This window comes from Nyctereutes procyonoides, unplaced genomic scaffold, assembly GCF_905146905.1.
Source record: "Nyctereutes procyonoides isolate TBG_1078 unplaced genomic scaffold, NYPRO_anot_genome, whole genome shotgun sequence".
NCBI classification, from domain to species: Eukaryota; Metazoa; Chordata; class Mammalia; order Carnivora; family Canidae; genus Nyctereutes; species Nyctereutes procyonoides.
The window spans coordinates 61,735,787-61,757,342 of record NW_026575146.1 but is presented as its reverse complement, the minus strand read 5'-3'; the positions used below and the strand labels follow the sequence as shown (position 1 = coordinate 61,757,342).

Here is a 21,556-nt window from a genome sequence, read left to right as displayed (position 1 = left end):
TGTGTGTGTGGTATGTGTGTGTGATGTGGTGTGTATATTTGTGGGTGTGGTGTGTGTATGTGGTGTGCAAGTGTGACATGGTGTATGTGGTGTGTGTGTCTGTGAGTAGTGTATGTGTGTGTTTGTGTGGTATGGGTGTGGTACAGTGTGTGTGTGTGGTGTGCATCTCTGATAGGTGTGTGTGGTGTGATATGTGTGTGCGAAGTGGTGTATTTGTGGTGTGTAGTGTGCAAGTGTGACATGGTGTATGAGGTGTATGTGGTGTGCTGTGTGAGGAGTATGTATGTACGTGCTTGTGTGGTGTGGGTGTAGGTGTGGTGCAGTGTGTGTGTGTGTGTGTGTGTGTGCACCTCTGATATGTGTGTGAGGCATGAGGTATGTGGGTGTGATGTGGTTTACTCATGGTGCAGGGAGTGTAACTCCGTGTATGTGCGGTGTGTTGTGTGATGTGTGTGCATTTTAGTGTGTGATGTGTGAGTATACGCATAGTGCAGGTCAGGAGCTGGGAGATCATGCTGTCAAGATAAGCCTGCTAGATAAAATTCCGTAACACACACAAAGACCCTAAGGTTAGACAGATAAGACAATCAGCCATGAGGAGGTGAACTCACTTCAGACAAAACTAAGATACATTCATGCTCTGAATCTTTTGGCTTCCTTTCTGGTAGGTTCCTACCCTTTTAAAAAAATAAAATGAAGTTGAAAGATGGCACATATCTCTTATTACTGCCTCACTGGATGGAAAACTATAGGGTTTCTAGTGGACCCCTGAGGTACATTTCACAGGCTGGGTGATAGCCCCTAGGTGTTGGGTGACAGGAGGCAGCAAAGGGGATGGGAGGCTGTGGATTTTAAGAGGCAGGGATGTTTTTTCTCGACAAGGGACAGTGGATAGCTGTCTGGAGAGGTGTTACTAACTAGCACTAATCATTATTACCCACATCATTAAATTCCACCTTGATGCTCTCCACTTAATTCACTGAATTAACCTATGGAACAGAATTCTCATGGATGACACAAAGCCGGAATGTGAGAGACATGTCAATGACAACCCCCTGGAACCAAGTAGGGTGATGTTCTGGACGTACACTCTTCATTAACTCGATTGCACAAGCTGGACTTGGGGAGATCTGGTTCCTGCAGCTCCCACCCTAGACCCCCGGGTCTTCAAACACAAGAGCCAATCTGATTTGGACGGTCTGAAGCAGTTACTCTGACATAATCTCGGGCACAGATGACGGTGAACGCACCATTTCACTGTGTCTGGCCAGAGCCCAACTTAATCAGAGAGCTTCATATGAAGCACTTTCAAGTTGCTTAATATTCAAATGCTTCGTCGAGGTTTGCATAACATGGATGCAGAGTGGGGCATACAAAACAGCCATCAAATTATGATGTAAAATAGCAGATGACACGTTAAAGTTACAACGATCTCTTCTTGGCCTAAGCTTAATTATAATTCTCATCTCCACGTTGATGACAGTTCCTCCACAGACCTGTGACAAACCAGAGCTTCCCGGCAGACCCGGGCAATGGCTTCATGTAAAGCTTGAACATAAGGGTCTGTGTCTCCAAGGTGATCAGCAAACATCTACGAACAGCAGGGCCTGGGGGTTCTCGGGGCCGGGGGACATGGTGGTCACTGCTGGCTCTCATCTCCTGCCTTTGGGGGACTGGCTTGCATATGTCCCCTCCACTTTAAGGACATTTGCATACGTCAACCTGGGACAGCTCCACCGGCTGGCTAAATATTCTGAAAGATAGAGGAGGATCTTCTTCAACATGGAAACATTTCTCTAGAAAGGGAGAGAAGGTGGGTTAGAAGCCAGAGAAGAAAGTTAAGGGGTCCGTTTCTTTCGTCCAACCAAGGAGACCTGAGGAGCAGCCAGCCAATAATTATTGCCCAATGACTGCAAACAGAGCCAGTATGTTTCTTCTCCAGAATATCTTTTTTACATTGAATGGGTGTGGAAACATGGAATTCTTCATCATATCCATCAATAGCTTCTCCTACATCCTCGATCGACAAACTGCTAAGCGTTAGACTTGAACCTGTCAGTGTTCCCCATTCTCTGGCTCCTCTGCCCTCTGCATGGACACAAAGAGCTTGGTGTTGACCCCATCCTACCGCGCAGGACACTGTGAAACCATCTACTGGAGTCAGAACAAGGTTTAGTTCAGAGACAGTGCCAGCAATTTCCCGTCAGACGTTTTCATCATGATAGCTAATGTGGCCTGAAGAAATGCTCGTGTGCCTTACACCACTGATTTAATCATCAAAGCACTCTTGGCTCTCCCTGTTTACATGAAATATCTAGACCAAGTAAATCTCCAGAAACAGAAAGCAGAGTAATAGTTGCCAGAGGCTGGGGGAGGGGAAATTAGGGAGTGACTCTTAATGGGTACGGGGTCTCCCGCTGGGGTGCAGAAAAAGTTTGGAACTAGAGCGTGCTGATGGCTACATGACATCACAAATGTAATCCTTGGTCAGAAAATGCCCCTAAGGAGGGACGAGGTACATGTCGATGAGCAAGGGGAGACGAGGTGGACAAACCTGACAAAAGTGGGAGGTGGGGTGGGGTGAGGTGGATGGAAGTACCAGGTGGGAGGAGGAGCCACTGTGTTGAAAGCGTCCTTCCCTGAGTGCTGGCAACCACCCTCAGCTTTGCTCAGATCCTAGGGTAAGGCCTCCACCGATTTCTTCTGAGCCTGAGGCATCCAATTTGTCCAGATCCCCTTCACTCTCAACAGATGAACACTCACCCCTGAAGCCACACCCTCCTCAGTTTGCAGAAAACAAAGGAGAACCTAGTGCAGCAATCTCATCCTCATGTAGTATTCTTACTAATTCTCCTCGATCCTGCCCACATCTAAACCACCAGTGCTCACCTCTGTCTTCACACTGGAGCCACCCGGGAGCTTATAAAAAAGACCACCTTCACCCGCATGGCAACCAAAACCCAGGAGGGGTCTGGGCAATGGTATCTCCCAAAAGCTCTTATGCACGTGGCTGGCTAGGGCCAGGAATACTTGCTTTCAGTTGCTGAGGACAAAGAACAGCTGTAGTGTCAGTGAACCGAAGCCATCCAAGAACAAACTTAAGAGCAGGCCAGAAACCATCCCATGATGAAGCACCACTAGAGGAAGACATCAGGACTGGGAAGAAGGTACCTACATCTCCAGCACGGGCCCCCCGGTGGTTCTAGATGCAACGGCATATGAAAGCCTTGTCCAGCTGGGAATGGATAAGGCTGACTCTCCACGGATGGCACCCGTGCCCCAAGCTAGGTCTTGAATCAGCCTCCTTCCTGCTCTACTGGAAGGTCAGAGAGACCAAAACCATAGGTAGATGACACAGTAACTGCAAAAACTCATGGCGCACCCTCCCCCACCAGGTGGGTGATTAAACTGAGCTTTTAAAAGGAAGAAATTAGGAAGACATGTAACGGCAGACAGCTGACATCCGTGGTATCAATACTTTGGAAATTTTCTCTACTCTCCCCACACTCTCACTGACTGGAGGGGGGAGGATCTCTTACTCTTCCTAAAACACACCCAGCTGGCCCTTTATCGTGCAGTCGACCAGAACACCCCATCCTCAGATATTTGCTGATTCTCCAGGGTCAAGTCTCTGCCACAAGGTTGTGTCCACAGAGGGTGATCCCTCAGCTGCCGCATCTAAAACAGCCTCTATTCGTTTCTAACTTCACTCCCCACACCACTGATCTCAGCCTGTTGCTAGGGCAGTGTCACATTTGTTAAATTATAATAAATGAAATAAGCTTTGACATCAAAAATAGCAAATTTTGGGGCGCCTGGATGGTTCGGTCAATTGGCAACCCGATTCTTGGTTTTGGCTCAGGTCACGATTTCAGGTTTGCGAGATCGAGCCCCCCGTTGGGCTCTGTGCAGGGTGGGAAGTCTGCTTAAGATTCTCTCTCTCCAAAAAAAAAAAAAAAAGATTCTCTCTCTCCCCCTACCCCTCCCCACCTCCCCAATGTGCAAGCACGCATGCACGCGCTTTCTCTCAGTCTCCAAAAAAGAAAAGTTTCTCAATCTCATGGCTATTTCTTGTCCAGATTCAATTTAGAACCATCCTGGTAGTTTCAGTTTAAAACTTGGGGTGTCGGGGCAGCCCCGGTGGAGCAGCAGTTTAGCGCTGCCTGCAGCCCCAGGCGTGATCCTGGAAACCCTGGATCGAGTCCCACTTCGGGCTCTCTGCATGGAACCTGCTTCTCCCTCTGCCTGTGTCTCTGCCTCTCTCTCTCTCTGTGTCTCTATGAATAAGTAAAATAAAAATTAAAAAAATAAAACTTGGGGTGTCGATGGAGAAAGGCTGCATTTACAGATGATTTACGTTAAACTGACTTCTTGACAATTTGGAGAAAGTACAGTCTACGTTTCTATGTCAGACCTTCTCACCTAGTCAAGAAAGCTTGGTCATTTTCTTTGTAGAGACCTTCATATGTATTTTTAGGCAGTTTTTTAGGTATCCTAGAATTCTTAGTACTTTAAGAATTGTTTTTATTTCCATCTAAGTGGTTTAAGGAAGGCTTATAGGACAAGTCTTGGATTTCTACATATTGTACTAATTTCCTATTCCTGCCATAACAAATTAGCACAGACTTAGTAGCATAAACCAACACAAATTTACTATCTTACAGTTCTGGAGGTCAGAAGTCCTGACATCACGGTAACGGCAGGGCTGTGTTCCTTCTGGAGGCTCTGGGAGTCTCTGTCCTTGCCTTTACAGCTTCTGGAGGCCACACATGCCCTAGCTGGTGGCACCTCCCTTGCATTCAGCCCCATATCTGCCTCCAGCAGTACGTCTCCAGCTAGTGATCTGACCCTCCTGCCTCCCTAAGGAGGGACCTCTGTGCTTACACTGGGCCCACCCGGATCACCCAGGATCATTTCCCATCTCAAAATCTTAATCCCATCTGCAAAGTCCCTACACCATGAAAAGTGAAACATTCACAGATTCCGGGGACATTTTTGGGAGGTCATTATTCTGTCCACTGTGTATATTTTTCTTTTATCTTGCCACTTTACTCAAATATCCTATTTTAACTTATTAGTTAAAATAGTTTCTGACCTGACCATCTTGGATTTTCTATGCAGACTTTTTCTTCAAAGAGCAATACTGTAGCCTTTTTGCTTTTAAAATTCATATTGCTCACATATCCTTTTACCTAATCGTTTTTGCTCAATATTAGTTTGTCTTAATTTAAATTTTAAATACTGAAATGGTACAAACATATAAAAAATATAAATAGTAATGTAACAGATACCTGTTGCACACATCAATAGTGTGTGTACATATCAACGTTTTATACTAATTTTACCATATTTGACTTAGAACACTTTTTTATACAGATTTTATTTATTTATTCATGAGAGACAGAGAGAGAGAGAGAGAGAGGCAGAGACATAGGCAGAGGAAGAAGCAGACTCCCTGCAGGGAGCCCGATGAAGGACTTGATCCTAGAACCCCAGGATCACAACCTGAGCCAAAGGCAGACACTCAACCACTGAGCCACCCAGGGATCTCTGACTTAGAATGCTTTTTTAAAAATTAGACTTTCTAGGATGCAACTAAAATCCACACTTCCCCATTTCTCCCTCCCTCTCCTGAGAAATGGTACACACCATTCCAATGTGCATTTTTATTGTTTTATATTTTTAGAAATTTTCTCTGAAAGATCATCTTTGCTGTTTTTTTTTTTTTCAATCAAAGTCGGCTTGGGATTTATCTTTGTTGGTGTTCATTTATTTTAACAACTGTATAATACTTCACTGCACAAACAAACCAGGACTTCTTTATCCTTTTCCCAACTGAGGGGTAGCGAGCTGTTTCCATATTTTTGCGAGTGTTTAAAGACCAAATGTATACACGTCTCATCCTGCACACATGCAAAAATATCTTGAGAGCATCTACTTGGATACAGAGGTGATGTCACAGGGCCTTGAAGTCTCTCATTTATCTAAGTCTCAAGAATGCTTGAAACCATGCATGCTCACTATCAATGTCAGTTAATCTGTTTCCTCCACAAATGTGTTAACATTTGGTGTTTAGGGGATTAAACATGTTTGCCATCCGATGGATCTGAAATAGTGCTGTTTCACTACTGCATCTTAAGAATGTCACGAGCTTGAGTGTTTTGAAAGGTTTACTACCCACTGGGCTCTCCTTCTGCAGCTTTCTTTTTTTTAAAATTAATTAATTAATTAATTAATTAATTTATGATAGTCACAGAGAAAGAGAGAGAGAGGCAGAGACACAGGCAGAGGGAGAAGCAGGCTCCATGCACCGGGAGCCCGACGTGGGATTCGATCCCGGGTCTCCAGGATCGCACCCTGGGCCAAAGGCAGGCGCCAAACCGCTGCGCCACCCAGGGATCCCTGCAGCTTTCTGTTCAAATTTTTACACTATGGCTCTTTTTCTAACTTCTGCAGTTAATGATTTTTCTAATACATGCATTTAGAGTACAAATATCCTTCAACTTTTTCTTTGCCAACTAATAAATTATTTAATCTCCATAACGTTGCCCAGACCCAAGTGTATCTTAAAACTTACATTATGTTTTAGGTATGTTGTTGAAAGTATTCTTTTTTAAGATTTTTTTTATCTGGGAGAGAGAGCACAAGCAGGGGGAGGAGCAGAGGGAGTGGGAGCCCAATGTAGGGCTCAAACACAGGACCCTGGGATCATGACTTGAGCTGAAGGCAGACGCTTAACTGACTGAGCCACTCAGGCTGCCCCGAAAGTGTTCCTAACTGAGCTGTTGTCACAGAACATGGCCTAGGTGATGACAATTCTTTGATACCACTGAGATTTGTTTTACAGTCTACCACACAGATAATACTTACAGTAAGAGTTGCACATTTTATTGGTAAGAATGCGTTTTCTCAGGGCGCCTGGGTGGCTCAGTCTGTTAAGCATCTGTCTTCAACTCAGATCATGATCTCCAAGTCCTGAGACTGAACCCTGTATCAGTGGAGAGTCTGCTTCTCCCTCTCCCTCTGCCCCTCTGCTCATGCTCTCTCTCTCTCTCAAATGAATAAATTTTTTAAAAAATCTAAAAAAAAAAAAAAAGAATGTGTTTCTCTAACTGCTCAGTGCAGGGATTTTTAAATGTCCAGTAGATGAAGCTTGTAAAGTTTTTCAAATTTTAATATGCTTATCTATTACTTTCAGTGGTACCTGTGTTCACTGGTTCTGTATTTGTCAGATGGCTATTAGTAATTTTGTCGGGTTGTGTTTATGTACTGGAAACCATTTGCTAGGTACAACAAACTTTAGGTTTATGGCATCAGCTAGTCATTAGGTCACTCAGTAAGGCTTTTGTCTAACAGACCATTTTGTCTGACAATAACGTAGCTACTTCAGGGTACTTTTGATTAACACAGTCTTACACTGTATTTTTAATTTTTAAAATCATTTTTGTGATTATATTTTAAAGATGGATCTTGTAAAGAACATATAATTTAACACGTTAATTGATGTGTCTATCTGTGTGAACGATGAGTTTTTTAACTGGCAAGTTTTATTTTTAATGTTTTCATTTTGCATTTTATTCTTCATTTTAATCCTCCTTTCCTGTGTTCTACTGGGTTTCTTTCTTTATTCTCCATTTTTCCCTTACTAATCTATTAAACTGTACATGCTTCCCTTAGAGAAGAGCAGGTTCCTCAGGTGTTTCCTCATCCTGAATCGCATTTGCTCTTTGGGTAAAGGACTGCGGTTGTGAACGTCCTCAGTCTTGGTCGAAGAGTAACCCGTGACTTTCACACTTGAGTAACAGTTTAGCTGGGTATGGAATTCTAGACTGGAGATTACACTGCCATCTTCTGGCTTCTGTGTTGACTGCTGCAAGTCAGGCTACTTCTTGTTCCTTCCTGGGTAATCTGACCTTTCCCCTTGTAAGCTACCTTGCATATTTCCCCTCTGTCTTTGCCATTCCCATGGATCTCGAGCTGTGAATTTATTTGTATGTAGCCTTAATGGGCTTCCATCCCAATTCCATCCATTCTATAAAATTCTCCACCAGTATTTCATCAAACATTGTTTCTCCCTACCCCTCTATTTCTCCTCTAAAGTTTCCTCCTGGATAGATGCTGAACTTCCCCTTGTATGCGGGTCCTCACTGTGCTTCACTGCTTTATACTCTCTAAACCTCTGTAATCTCCAGCTGTGCGCCATCTGCTCCTTGACCTGCCCATCAAGTTTCTCGTTTCTCTGACTACAACTTATTTCTAGAAGGTCTGTTTGGTTTTCAAACCCATCACTGCCTTTTCTTCCTTTATCTTTAATCCTTCTGACTCCCTTGTTTACTAGCTCACCACTCATCCCAAGCCTCTCTGAGTGTGCTTTATAATTTTCTACTGTAGGACTGGTTTTTCTGTGGGAACCCCTTGAGGACGGAGTTCCTGCAACAGGCAGTGCCAAGTTTTCATGTTAACTCTTGGGCCTGGGATTTCCCCACAACATTCCTGTCACATAAACTGGGTTTCCTGATTTCTCACAGTAGCGGCTACTGTGCTTGCCCCCTCGAGCCAAGGTTCAGGTGAGGACTGTAGGCCCTAGGTCTCCTGGCTTGCTACCAAAGGCTTACCTACCACACTCAGTTCTCTGGACCCCACGGATTCCCTCTGGTTTGACGCTGAAACCCAAGGCTCCAGCAGCTGCGGCTGAGCCTTGAAGAACAGTTTCTGTAACAGGATGATCTTCCAGAAGCCTTATTTAGGGTACAAGAATTGTAAATTCTTTCATTTTCCTAAGAGCAAATTTGATTTTTGTTACAATTCTTATTTTTCCCAGTTGAAGGAAATGTAATAGCTCCAATTCCAAGTGAAATCGGTAACACTAAAGGCATTTATTCATTCACATAATCTCAATCAGCATTCTCCTACTCCTGCGTATTCTCTCTAGTGTAGCATTTACATTTGGGGGTCTCTTCTGGTATCAGTGCTTTGGAGGATTTGATATATCTGCAGAAGCCCGTGGCCCATCCCCAGCTTTTGTTAAGGTGCCCATGACTTACTGGGTGTTCCTTCTCCCCTGGAGCCCATGGATGCGCCCACGGCCACATGGGGACACCATCTTTCACTGCTGGGGATCCCATGTCATACGTGCATGACACTTGCAGAACACAACTCTCTGTCTCAGATAAGCTAAGCCATGAAGACATTCTCCAAGGCCACAGAGTGAGACCACCCAGAGTGGATCCTTCCTGGCAGCCCAGGGCTGTCACAGTTCTGCTTCCTTCCTATCTGGCTCCTGGACATTGCTCTATCTCTTTCTGCAAGTTCACTAAGCATTTCCATCTTTTACTAATTTTTATGGAGCACTTGTATGTAATTTAAGCAGGAAGGTGGCCAAGTTCATCTGGTCCAGCACTGTAACTAACCATCATTAATTCTTTGGAGGCCAAAAGGAAAGGCAGAAAGAAAGTTCTCTCAAGATGAAGCACACCATTGCTTTGGCCCTTGGCTTTATTCACAGGTACCCATTTAAACTCCCGGCTTCGTTTCCCTTTTGTGCAAAATATGGGGTGTGTAACTAACTTTTGCTAAGCTCTCCTCTAGCTCACAAGGCTCCCTTTATGGCCACCCTAAACCTCTCCAGACAGGACCAAACAGCCCAAGTAGGGCGGAACCCAGACGACTGAGAATCTAGCTCCTTTGGATCAGTCAACATCCCACAGTATTAGAGGAGAACAGAAGTCTTCCCTTTTAATCAAGAGGGTTTCCCCTGCTGCACAGCAGGGTAACTTTAAGAACAATGCTAATGGGTTCCATGGCCCTGCTGCCGGGCCAGCCTTGTGCTCATATTTAACTCTGGAAAGTGGAGCTGAGTCCAAGCATGAAAAGACACCCAAGGCAGAGGTAACAGGAGACCTCATCACCATGGGATACCCCTCCCACCTCACAGTCAGATCAGTGATTAATGCTGTTGTTTTTTTTCAAATCCTGACTGGCCGTCCACATGTTCTCCAACGTGGTCACATCACTTAGGTGCCTGAGGAGTGGCTTGTTTACCAGGCCACACCAACTGGTCTGGGAAGGAGATGAGGAAGGCCGTGTGCACTTGGGGTCACAAGGTCACAGGGCTTTGGCTGGTGGGAAATAAAACAGACAACCTGTCTGGCAGGGCAGGTGAGGAGGAGACCCCGAGAGCTGCACACAGGACATAAAGCTGCTCTTCTCTCGGAGAAGCATTTACAGGCCAATAAATGAGCCAGGGGCAGGGTCAGTGGGTCACTGTGGCTCAGACGTTCCCGCTGAGCCGTCTGGTGGTCTGCCCAGCGGCAGCTGCAAATGGCGGCAGCAGCGGGGTAGGCTGGACAAGTGGGTTGGACGAGCCAAGGAGCAGCAGGGGCAGGGGAGGAGGGAGTGAGATTGCCAACGGTGGGAATCAGAGAGCAGGGGAAAACAGGAGCACAGGAAGTCTGAGGCCCTGAGCGATGCAGGAACGCATGTGACAGGGTCTGCAGTCTGGAGGAGAGTGCCCGTCCTGCGGGGCAGCGAGCGGTGGCCCCCACAATGCCGCATGTTGGGGCTCAGTCCCTAGGACATGTGAACATGCTCTTATCGGCAAATGGGGGCATTGCTGATGTCATCTCATCAATCTGAGGTCGTACGGGTGGGCCCCGGTGCAGTGGCTCCATCGGAAGAGGGACATCTGGACCCAGACGCACAGAGAAGACCATGCGGCAGACCGTGCAGTGACAGGGGCAGAGGTGGGAGTGGCTGCGGTCACAAGCGCAGGACATCCACCCTGCCAGCCCCTCCAGCGGCCGGGAGGGAGGCCCGCCACCAGGTCCCCCTCGGACATTCCAAAGGAACTGAGCCCGCCGCTGACACCCTGACTTTGGACATCTGGCCTTCAGTAGATTTCGGAGGTTAGAAACACCTAGTGTGTGCTCCCCGGGTACGACAGCCCTCAGAGGCGACAGCGGGGAGCAGTGGAGGGGGGAGGGAGGAGCTGGCACCACAGGCCAACACCTGCACACAGGGCCACGTCCTGGCCTCACAAGGGGGTAGGGCATCACCACACCCATGTGCAGCTAGCAGACCCAGACATGGACAAGCCCAGAGAGAAACATGCCCAAAGAACAGCTGGAGGGGGTCACATGCCAGCCGGTGCACACGGGCATGAGGCAGAGGGAAACAGACACAGATCCAGGGGTTGGAGGCATGCACACACGCACACACGCACACACACACAGACAGCTGTTAGGACAAGCACATGTGATCAAGCCGATCACAAGGTGGTGGCCAAACCCAATGAGCCTTGCTTGTCTCCAGCAGGAGCCACAGTCACAATGCCAGGCAGTGGCTGCCAGCTGTAGCCACTCCTTCCTGGCCGAGGCTGTCTCTGCAAGGACAGGGGGCAGGGAGTTGAGGGGACTCTGGGAAGAAGGGGCAATGAAGAGGAAGGCATGGGGGCAAAGCCCAGCCTCATGCTCCGGGAGTTGGGGTGCATGTCCACCCTCCCTGGGGAAGACTCACCGTGAGCTCACACGAGGCCTCTCCCCACCCTCAGCCCAGGACAGCACGAGTGTGTGTGCTCTCACACCTCTTCTCCATGGGCTAGGCCTTTCTCCCACCACTGCTCAGTCTGTCCACATCCTGGACAGTCCAACAGGAGCTGCAAATTCTCGGCGGTGGGAAGGAGCGAGGGTGTTCAATAACGGGCCTTCCCCAAGGAGTGGCGCAGAGCTCAGGGCTCTTTGCACTGTGTCTGCAACAGGGGGGTGAGGTTTTCTACTTTACCCATCAGCCCTGGAGCCCTTATACCTGCAGCAAACTCCAGGAAGCAATCACACACACACACACACACACACACACACACACACCCAAAAGTTCCAGAAACGTACCCAACACACACTCTAATCAATCCATGCCTCTTACATGAGCCAGAAACCCAGAGCTCAGCAAACAGAAACAACGGGCCTCGTCTCCATGCCGACGCGGTGATCTCTGCTGATTTTTCTGTTCCCTGTGCCCAAGGAGACCTGAGGTCAGCACCGCAGCGCCACAGGCTGCACGTAGCAGGGCCAGCCTGGTGAGTCTGCCCTGTGACTTAGAATGCCCTGAGGACCACCTATAATTGCAATGTATCCCCAGGGGGAAGAGGTCGGAACTCCCCTCCTGGTTTCACTGGACGACGAGCAGCCCCTCTCCTGGGACGGGAGACAGGAGCACACCGGGTCTGTCTGCAGAGGCCGCGGGACACGCCGGCCCCCAGCACCACCCTCTGGGCTCTCGGAGTTACCCACTTCCCACAAGCATTCCAAAGTAGTGATTTTACAAAACCCAAGACGTGTTACATATGTACTTACAACACAGCCTCGGAACACAAGGGCAAATGGCTTCCAGGCCAAACGTGTGCTTTTGTGAGTGTCCTGACAGGAACAGTGACCGTGACAAAAATACCACTAATGATCTTACTCGTAACAGGTAGTGTGGCAAACGTAGCAAGGAACGCAGGCTCCTGGTAAACCCTCCCTCCTGCGTGAACAGCACTTCAGCTGGAATCGCCCCCTCCCCGGGCCAGCTTCAGTCCTACCGGTGACCGTCGTCTGGCATACCGAGGTCTCAGGCAAACTTCCCAGCTGTAAATCACAGTCTCCTGTGTTTATTTTCTCTTCTACGTAGGTTTTCTGCCTGGAGATCTTTCTCTCTCAGGACCGACCACCAACTCTATATGTGTTCAGCGCTCAGTACTGGTGCAGTGTATCTGAACACAAGCACTGTCTACACCTATACCGAATTCCCAGATCCTAGTCCGTGCAGAAGAGGCAAAGTGGTTCTCTCACCGAGGGACTGACCTACTGGCCGTTCTCACCTGCCCGTGAGTTCACAGACGCGGGGGCATCATGAATGTAAAGCAGGTTAAAGCAGTAGCTCCTACAGCCCATCCAGCTGTTACTACTTTTTTGTAAGAGTTCAGCCAAATGGGGCCAAGTGGTGCCATAGTCTGATGTTCAACAAAAATCACATGGAATAAGCATGGCCAGGCCAATTCCTCTCGTCACTGAGCGTACGAGGAGGAGGCCAGGGGAGCAGAGAGGAAGGCAGCGTCAGTCTCCTTTTGTGCAAAAGCCATAACCCAGAAAAGGAGGAACATCACACCAGAGAAGCAGAGCATAGGGCTGCAGGGGAGAAGTGGGGGCCCCGGGTGGGCCATCCGCTATGATCCTGTCCCCGAGGCCCGTGGAGGTCTGGAGGCCTAGAACGGAGGCCCATGCTGACCATCACACCTGGGAAGGTAACACACGGTACATGCCTCCTGCCGCTGCTTCCTGACAAAGGCGGCACCCGTCTAGCCCCTCCCTGAGGGGCTAGCCCTGAGGGGCTTCCCTGAGCCCCTCTAGCCCCCGACGGCCATGGGTGCTTGGGCTGCAGGGGCAGCCGGAGCCACTTCCCGGCCTGCTGTGCACTCGGGCCAAGCCTCATTCAGACAGCTGGGCCCAGCGTGCTGCACCACCCGTGCATGGCCCTCGGCTTCCTCTGTGCTACCACCCACAGCATGCATGCACGTGCGCACACACACAGAGAAATGCACACGCACATACAAACACATATGCATGCACGTGTACACACACATATATATGCACACCGTCACACACACTCACATGCACGTATGTAAACACAGAAATACATGCACACATGCACACTCATGCACAGAAACACACCTGCATACACGTATGCACATGCATGCATGCACACAATCACATGCACGCATGTACACCCAGAAACACATGCATGTGCATGCACATGTGCATGTACACTCATGCACACAGAAAAACACACATGCATGCACATACACAAACACACCTGCATACAAGCATGCACATGCATGCACACATACACCTGCTTCACCAGTGAACTTCTGCACTTGGTGTTTCTGTGCCCAGGAGAAGGGAAAGCAAGTGTCCAAAGGCCTCAGCACTGCAGACATGAAGCACGCATGGCTTTCACACGATCCCATGTGGGTTAACAGAAACAGACGGGAGGCTATCAAATCCCAACTAAGCAGAGGATGTTACAAAGCATGCAGTTGTGGGCCTGAGAAACTGCTCAAACACCAAAAAGAAAGACCCAGAATACCACCCAAGGCACCAGATCTTGTCCATGTTTGGAGCTTGTGGCTGGATGGGAATAACAATTTCTGTGAAAGTTCTGGTCACGATCATTTCCACGCCTCATTCAGCAAGTGTGTCTTCCCTCCAGGTGGACCCCCACTGCCGTCCATCCTACAGTCGCCTCTGCCATCCCCCCATGCTGCTTGAAGCACAGCTGTGGCTGGGGGGGGGTGCTCCCAGCCCCTCTGGCCCCCAGGGACCCAGCACCCTGCACCTGGGGGACAGGTCTGCTGTAAACACGCTGCTTCCCCTAGGTGCTCCTGAGGCTACCAGGTGAGTGCAGGTTAGGTTTGGACTCTCACTATGGTTCATCCACCTCCGCTCAGCCTGCCTCACCTCCCCCTCCCTGCATCTTACCTACTCCCTGCCTCTCATCTCCCTCCTGCAGCCCCTCACCTTCCTTTTGCAGCCCCGCACCTCCCTCCCGCAGCCCCTCACCTCTCTCCTGTATCCCTCACCTCCATCCTGCAGCCCCTCACCTCGCTTCACCTGCCCCACACCTCCCTCCACCTGCCCCTAACCTTCCTGCAGCCTCACCCCTGTCCTGCAGCCCATCATCTCTCTCTTGCAGCCCCTCCCCTCCATCCTGCAGCCCCATCTCCCTCCTGCAGCCCCTCACCTCCCTCCTCAGCCCCTCACTTCCATCCTGCAGCCCTGCACCTCCCTCCTCCCTCCTCAGCCCCTTCTACTTCTCCTCCATCACCCTCCAGACCAAGGTGATCTTTGCAGAGAATGATCAGGCTACACCGTGTTCCAGGCCAGAACCCTGCACAGTGGAGGATGATGCTCAGAATAAAATAGAACATTCTCCCGCCACCTAAAGAGCAGTGTATGTCCTACCTATGGCTGCCCAACAAAGCTGTCTGCAGTGATGGAATATTCTGGATCCGTGCTGCCTATCATGGTGGCCTTCATCCACATGTGGCCACTGAGCACTTGAAATGCAGGTCAGAAGACTGAGGAACTGGATTCTTAATTTTATTTAATTTTAATTGATTTAAAGACCCACGCACAATTGATGGCCTTGGTATTGGGTCAAGTTCGTTTAGCCTCTGGTGATCCTTCTGACCTCAGCTACCCCAGTCCTTTCTCTCAGTTGCCCCAAGACACTAAGTTGTCTTGACCTTGGGCCTTTGCACAGGCACCACCGTGGCCCAGGACACCCCCTCTTTGACTGTCAGCTCCTCAGATCTCAGTGTCACATCCCTTTCCTGCCTTCCAGCTCACCACAGCCCCATCTCTTCCCCCGAGCTACTCTGTCAAGGTCTCAGGATGCTGACTCCCCAGTACGGGAAACATCATGAAGCAGAGACCACACACAACGGTGTTATGTTATTTGGGTCCCCAACATGTGGCTGGGTCTCACACACAGCTGGCACAGAGGGCCTGTTGAGGAGTATGTGTGGGCCATCTGGACCATGGGCCACGGCAGCCTTTCAAGAAATGATTTCAGACTCACCATCAAAAACCATCTTCCTTCTGAAGAAACGTTTCCCAAGGCCCAGCACCTGGGGCATAGGCCTTGCCCACCTAAGGATATATCCTTGTCCTGGTCGAGGCCTGACCACTGCAAGCCCTGGGTCTCTGTGCAACCACAGTGGGCTCTGCACACCTGGGCGTCAGCAACGGCAGACAGAGCTCCACATGCCCTTGACTGAGACCACTGGCCTCGAGCAAACAGCATGTACCAGTGAGGGTCCCATGTCACCCCCGGAAGCCTCTTGAGACCGACGGGGACATGCCAGCCCCCAGACTGGAGCCCGGAGACTTGAGTCCTGGCTGCTCAGTGCCCAGGAGACCCAGCCATGGACACGCGGAGGGAAACCACCTCCTGAGGGGACCTAGGACCCTCAGGGCAGGGAGCTCAGCAATTATTTTGGGCTTCTGGTCTTTGAATAACCAGAAAGACGCTAAGCAGAAATAAAGTCAATGCTTTAATAAATCACCGTTAGGCACTGAACTGTGTCTCCCAGAAATGCACACGTAAAAGGCCTAGTCCCCAGGGGGAGGGTCTTTGAGGTTGGGCCTTTGAGAGGCATTAGGGTAGATGAAGCTCAAGGGGTCCCCACAGGGGATCAGTGCCCTAATAGGAGGAGGGCCAGAGCACTGTCTCCGGCACCTCGGGACAGCGAGAGGGCACCACTCACAAGCCTCCTTAATTAAGAAACCGGGCTGCATCTGAGGAAACACGTCCTATCGACTCGACCAACCCGAGATGCCTACAGAGTGTGCCAGGTGAGCAGTGACCCAGACGGTGACCTGTGGGAAAGGCTGAAGCTTTTCAGGAGACCTGCTCCTAGGGGAGTCACCTGCCCCCCTGGTAACCCCACCACCCCATCTGGACCATGGGCTATGGCAGCCTTTTGGTCTGCAGCCCCTTACCTCTGGATGACTCCATAGACACAGTGACCCCAGAGGACCAGGACCTGGCAGCAGGTGACAGTGGCCAAGCCAGGAGTCCAGCTCCCCACAAGACCCCAGCCTCCCTCCAGCAGCCATCTGTCCACCCCTGCCCCGTCACCTGTCACCTACCACCTTCCAACTGGCACACGCCAGCCCTTGATGCCCTCATAGCCCCAGATGCAGGCACGTCATGCCATCACTCCTACCAGCAGGGGGGTGCTGGGCCCCGGGCACCCTGCCACCCGCCCTAGCAGCCGAGCCCTGAGACAGCCAGCCAACCATGTGCCTCTCTGCTTGCAACTCCGGGAATACTTTCCAACACCTGCTCCCAAGAGCAACTCACACTTTACCTTTCAGAGTTGGAATAGGGCCATCCTGTCCATCCAGTTGTCCCAAAGGGTCATTCGGGTCAGGAGCCTCCACTTCCCCTGAGCAAAAGAGCACAGCATGTCCATTAATGAGATTGTACTGCAGGGTCTTTACTCTGCTTCTCATGCAAAGACAACAGTATTCCAGCAAAACTGCCCACTGTTTATAGAAAACCTAGAGGGATGAGACATTGTAGTGACTTGCAGAGAGGGCTCTTGTAGCATCAGATTTGGTATAACAGCAACTGTGCTTCTTAACATCTGTCCCAAGGGCAGCAGAATGCAGGTGCTGCGCAGTACGCACAGATGAGGCCAGCGTGTGACCGAGGCCCTGAGTGCAAGGCAGGAGAGAAATTCAACAACACCGGTCGGCAAAGTAAATAAAACAAATAGCCAGAGTCTGCAGGTTGCCCTCCACATGCGGCCCCTGGTAATTCTGAGTGAATTCAGAACTGGAGCGCGTCATAGGCAGCTCATTCCCCTCCCAGCTCCTGGGTCAGCAACCAAGGACCCATTCACGCACAGCTGTGAGGACAGAAGTGTCTCATGCTACGGCACCAGCAGCTCGCCCCTCAGAGGGAGGTGGTGTCAGCAGGAGCAGCCAGCTCCAGACTCACCCACGCCAAGCACAAGAGCAGATCTGGCCTGCTCAGCCAGAAATGCCACTCAAAGACACAGGCCCCCAGATCCTGGGGGAGGAAGGGCAGGGGCAAGGGACGCCCTGCTCCCTGTCCCAGTGTGACCCCTGACACCTGGTAGCCTGGACATGACTGGGTTCCCCTGGTAGGTCGGGGGCAGGGATGGGTGGGGGAGACAAAGTGACATCAGGGGCGGCCCTGACAACACGTCTGAAGGGACTGGGTTCGTGGCATTAAAGCTGACCGAAGAGTGGGGGACACACACTGAACGTCCTGTGGCTCAGGAAGGAGGAAATCCTGCCCGGCTACACACAGAGGAACCTGGAGAACGTGACGCTGATAGAAACAGCCCGACACAGAAAGACACATAAATGGTGGATGAGGTCCCCGGGGTCATCAAATTCATGGGCAGAAAGCAGATGGGGGGCACCGGGGCTGCAGGCAGGGGCCCGGGAACTAGTGTTCCATGGGGATGGTTGCACATGAGGGAGATGCTGCACATAGGTAGTGGCAGCAGGTGCACAATAGTGCGAATACTGTGAATGCCACCACACCACACACTTAGACGTGGTTCAGATGGCAACCCCTCGGGGATGGGCATTCACCTCCATTTTTAAAGACTCCTACAGAAGATAATTCAATTATCAACACCCCTTCCCCCGCCTCTCTTAAACGAGACTCAGGAGCAAACAAAGCACCCAGACCCATCAGGCCGCTCTCAAGATGAGGCCTGGCCCCAGGCCGCTGAGCTCTGAAGTGGGGTACAAGTGGTACAAGCGGTTTGCAGACAGAACCAGGCGCATAAGAGTCTTCAGACTGTTCAGCTACATGAGCACTGGCCAGAGGGCAGGTAAGGGCACCAGCAAGACGTCTCTAAGCTGATCCTGCCCATCTCGCCAGCTCCTAAATTGCAGGATGAGCCAAGTGACACACAACCTGCGCCCTTGGGAGTCCAGCCCCAGCGCCCACGAGGCCAGTGAGAGGCTGTTTCTGCCCGGGCTTCTCACGCCCCTCTTCCTATTGTGTCCAGTCCAAACCGAGCCAGCCGGCAGAAGCCTCACTCCATGCCAGCTTTGGTAAACTGTCCCCCCACGATCAACCACGTGGAAGTACCACCCTTCTCCTCTGAGATGATGCCCCAAACGGTAACACATCCCCTGCAGTGGTCATAGCGTAACCTCAGGAATCATGAGCTTGCCCAGGGGACTGTGAACAGCTGTAGGACATGCGGGGTGCATCCCGGTGACTGCTGGTGGTCCCGGCATTACAACCTAGACCCAATCCGGGGCGGAGACTGGCATGAACTACACCCGTGAGGCAGTCGACGCATCTGTGCTCGAGAATTAAAGTTCAGTTGAGTTTGAAACTGTAAACTGGCACGTTACACATACCATCACTCAGCACTGTGTAAATGCAGGGAGACCACAGGAAATCCAACACACTCGTGCTATATACACACATCTGAAGGAGGCATAAAAGTTATTAACTGCTTAGAAATTGACAAATGGTGTGAAACGGTCAAATAAATATACACCCTCAAGAAAAATAAGCACTATTAGCCCAATTCCACTGTGGAATAGATTCCCAGCTCTTCCAAGGCAACTCTTGGTTCTGAGGCAAACATGTTCCCCGCGCACCCGAGACGCAGTGGAGACAAGCACGCTCCCTGTGTGGAAGGAGCCAGAGGTGATCCCAACATTTCTGGTGACTTTTTTTTAAATAGATATTTATTTATTTATTTATTTATTTATTTATTTATTTATTTGAGAGAGAGAAAACACAAGCAAGGGGAGCAGCAGAGGCAGAGGGAGAAGCAGATTCCCCACCGAGCAGAGAGCCTGATGCAGGACTTGATCTCAGGACCCCGGGATCCCACCCTGAGCCGAAGGCAGACGCTCAACCACTGAGCCACGCAGGTGTCCCTGTTCTGCTGACTCCTGAGCAGACGTCACCACCCCCCCAGACCTACCAAGTCGCTATTGACCTTAGAGATGCTATGATTCTGTCTGAAAAAGTTGTGCTGGTCGACATATAAGCTGGGATTTGACTTTTCATTTCTTTAAGTCTCAAGTTTTGCCCTAAACACATTAGTGTGGTTTGGTAATAATTTAGTTTGGGTACGTGAGCAGAAGGGTGTCATCTACATGTCTGGAAACCTGGGTAGAGTTTCAAGCAGCCCACAAGACTGATACAAGACACCCCGCCAAGATAAGCCATATATGTGAATAAACGCAGAATTGGCCAATTGTCGTGGTCCTTTGAGCTGACGCCTTACGTTTCAACACAACTGGGCCCTGTTGTGGCTTCCTAACTGAGAAATAAGGACCCAGTTGATGGTCTGATATTAGAAACTGTCGTTCTCCCACAGAGCATAGTCACACACAAAATGGCTGTCCTCACTCCTGTCACGCACAGTGTCTTAAATGTCTAAGCCAAACGTAACAGGTGCAAATATGAACTTGGGGACCGATGACATGCGACAGCGTAGGCCAGCATCTCAGCAGATTCCAACAGGCTCTCTCCTGGCTCCCCCGAAAGGGTCCAAAACACCCCAAAGGAAAAAAAAAATAAGACAAACACAAGCCAAAACCAACAAAACAACCACAAAAACTCTCTCTCACACACATGCACACACGCACATCACAATGTCACTATTACATATCTGGAATTTTAAAAGTCATTTAAAATTTCTTCCTTTATTTTATTTTTCAACATCTCTCCAATTAAAAAGCATCAAATAATTGCCATAATTCACATCCCATAAAACTCGCCATTTGCAAGTCTACAATCCAGTTTGTCTGGGGACGTTGACAAGATCGTACAACCGTCTCCACGATCTAATCCCAGAATCTTTCAACACTCCCAAAAGAGACCTTGTTACCATCAGCAGTCGTTCCCACTCTCACCTCTCCCAGACCCCATATCCACTAGTCTGCATGCTCTCTCTCTCTCTCTCTCTCTCTCTCTCTCTCTCTCTCTTTCTCTCTCTCTCTGGGGATTTATCTATTCTGGATATTTTACATAAATGAAGTCATACAGTACGTGGCATTTTGAACAAAGACCAATTTTATAATTTGATTTTTTAAATGTTAGGCAGCAAGGAGAGAAGGAAGGAAGGAAGAGGCTGGATGAAGCTGGGGCAGGTGACCAGCAAAAGAGACCATTCCCTGTCTCCTTGGCACATCAGAGCACCCAGAGTGGACGGGAGAGATCTGGCTCCCCGAGGGGAACAGGATGTGGAGGTGCACTCGAGATCGAGATCGGAGGTGATACAGGATGGGACCGGAGGAGCTGCTGGGAAGGTGGGATGCTTGGGGCCTGACATGCACCTGCCAGGAGACCAGCGCATGTCCACGTGATGCTGCAGGGAAGGTGGGGCTCTCGGGCTCTGGACACAGGGGACTGAGTGTGGGTCCAATAGCACCAGCACTAGAACTGGCGTCACCTGAGGCTCCCTGACTAGTGGGTTCTCCTGCCCGTCAGTGGTGCTGGCTGAATGGCCTCTATCCACTACCTAACCCCATGCATTGCCCAGGCGATCCCGGCTGGCTGGTGACTGTCCCAGGTGGTGTGACTCTGCGACATCTCCCCAATGGCCTGTTCAGCACTCACACAAAGGCCCACTCGGGTTACCTGGTGCTACTGCCTTCACCCCCGCTGGCCCCCTGACAGACGAGAAGACCTGAATGGAGAACCACCTAGGGGAGGAGCCCCACTTGCCCTAATGCCTTGGATTTTCATCATCTCCCTCTGAATTAGAGCACCTCTTTGGAGCAAATGGCGTGTCCTTTGTTTTGGCAAAATGCTACAAGGTGTGCTATGAAGGCCATGTGTCCATTTATGATGCACTGGATAGGAGTGATTGTCACACTAAAAGCCCATACAGCGAGAGAGTGCAAAGCCACTGGAAACCTCAAACCGTCGCTGGCATCAATCAAGTAGGCATGATTTATTAGCTCCTTATTTGTTTTCTTGATGTTTAAAGAAAAGAGAA

General features: G+C 50.0%; 1 protein-coding gene across 4 annotated transcripts in view; it reads right to left on the bottom strand.

Annotated features, from left to right (window-relative positions):
- ROR2 (receptor tyrosine kinase like orphan receptor 2) overlaps positions 1–21,556 on the bottom strand; it is a 186,667-nt gene that overhangs the window by 28,173 nt on the left and 136,938 nt on the right. For all 4 annotated transcript variants that reach the window (XR_008662499.1, XM_055309999.1, XM_055310000.1 and 1 more), the window contains exon 2: positions 16,907–16,984. Coding sequence is in view for 3 of the 4 variants with exons in the window: in XM_055309999.1 (XP_055165974.1) it covers positions 16,907–16,984 (78 nt within the window). In the remaining variant the exon portion in view is untranslated. The remainder of the gene's footprint in view (positions 1–16,906; positions 16,985–21,556) is intronic.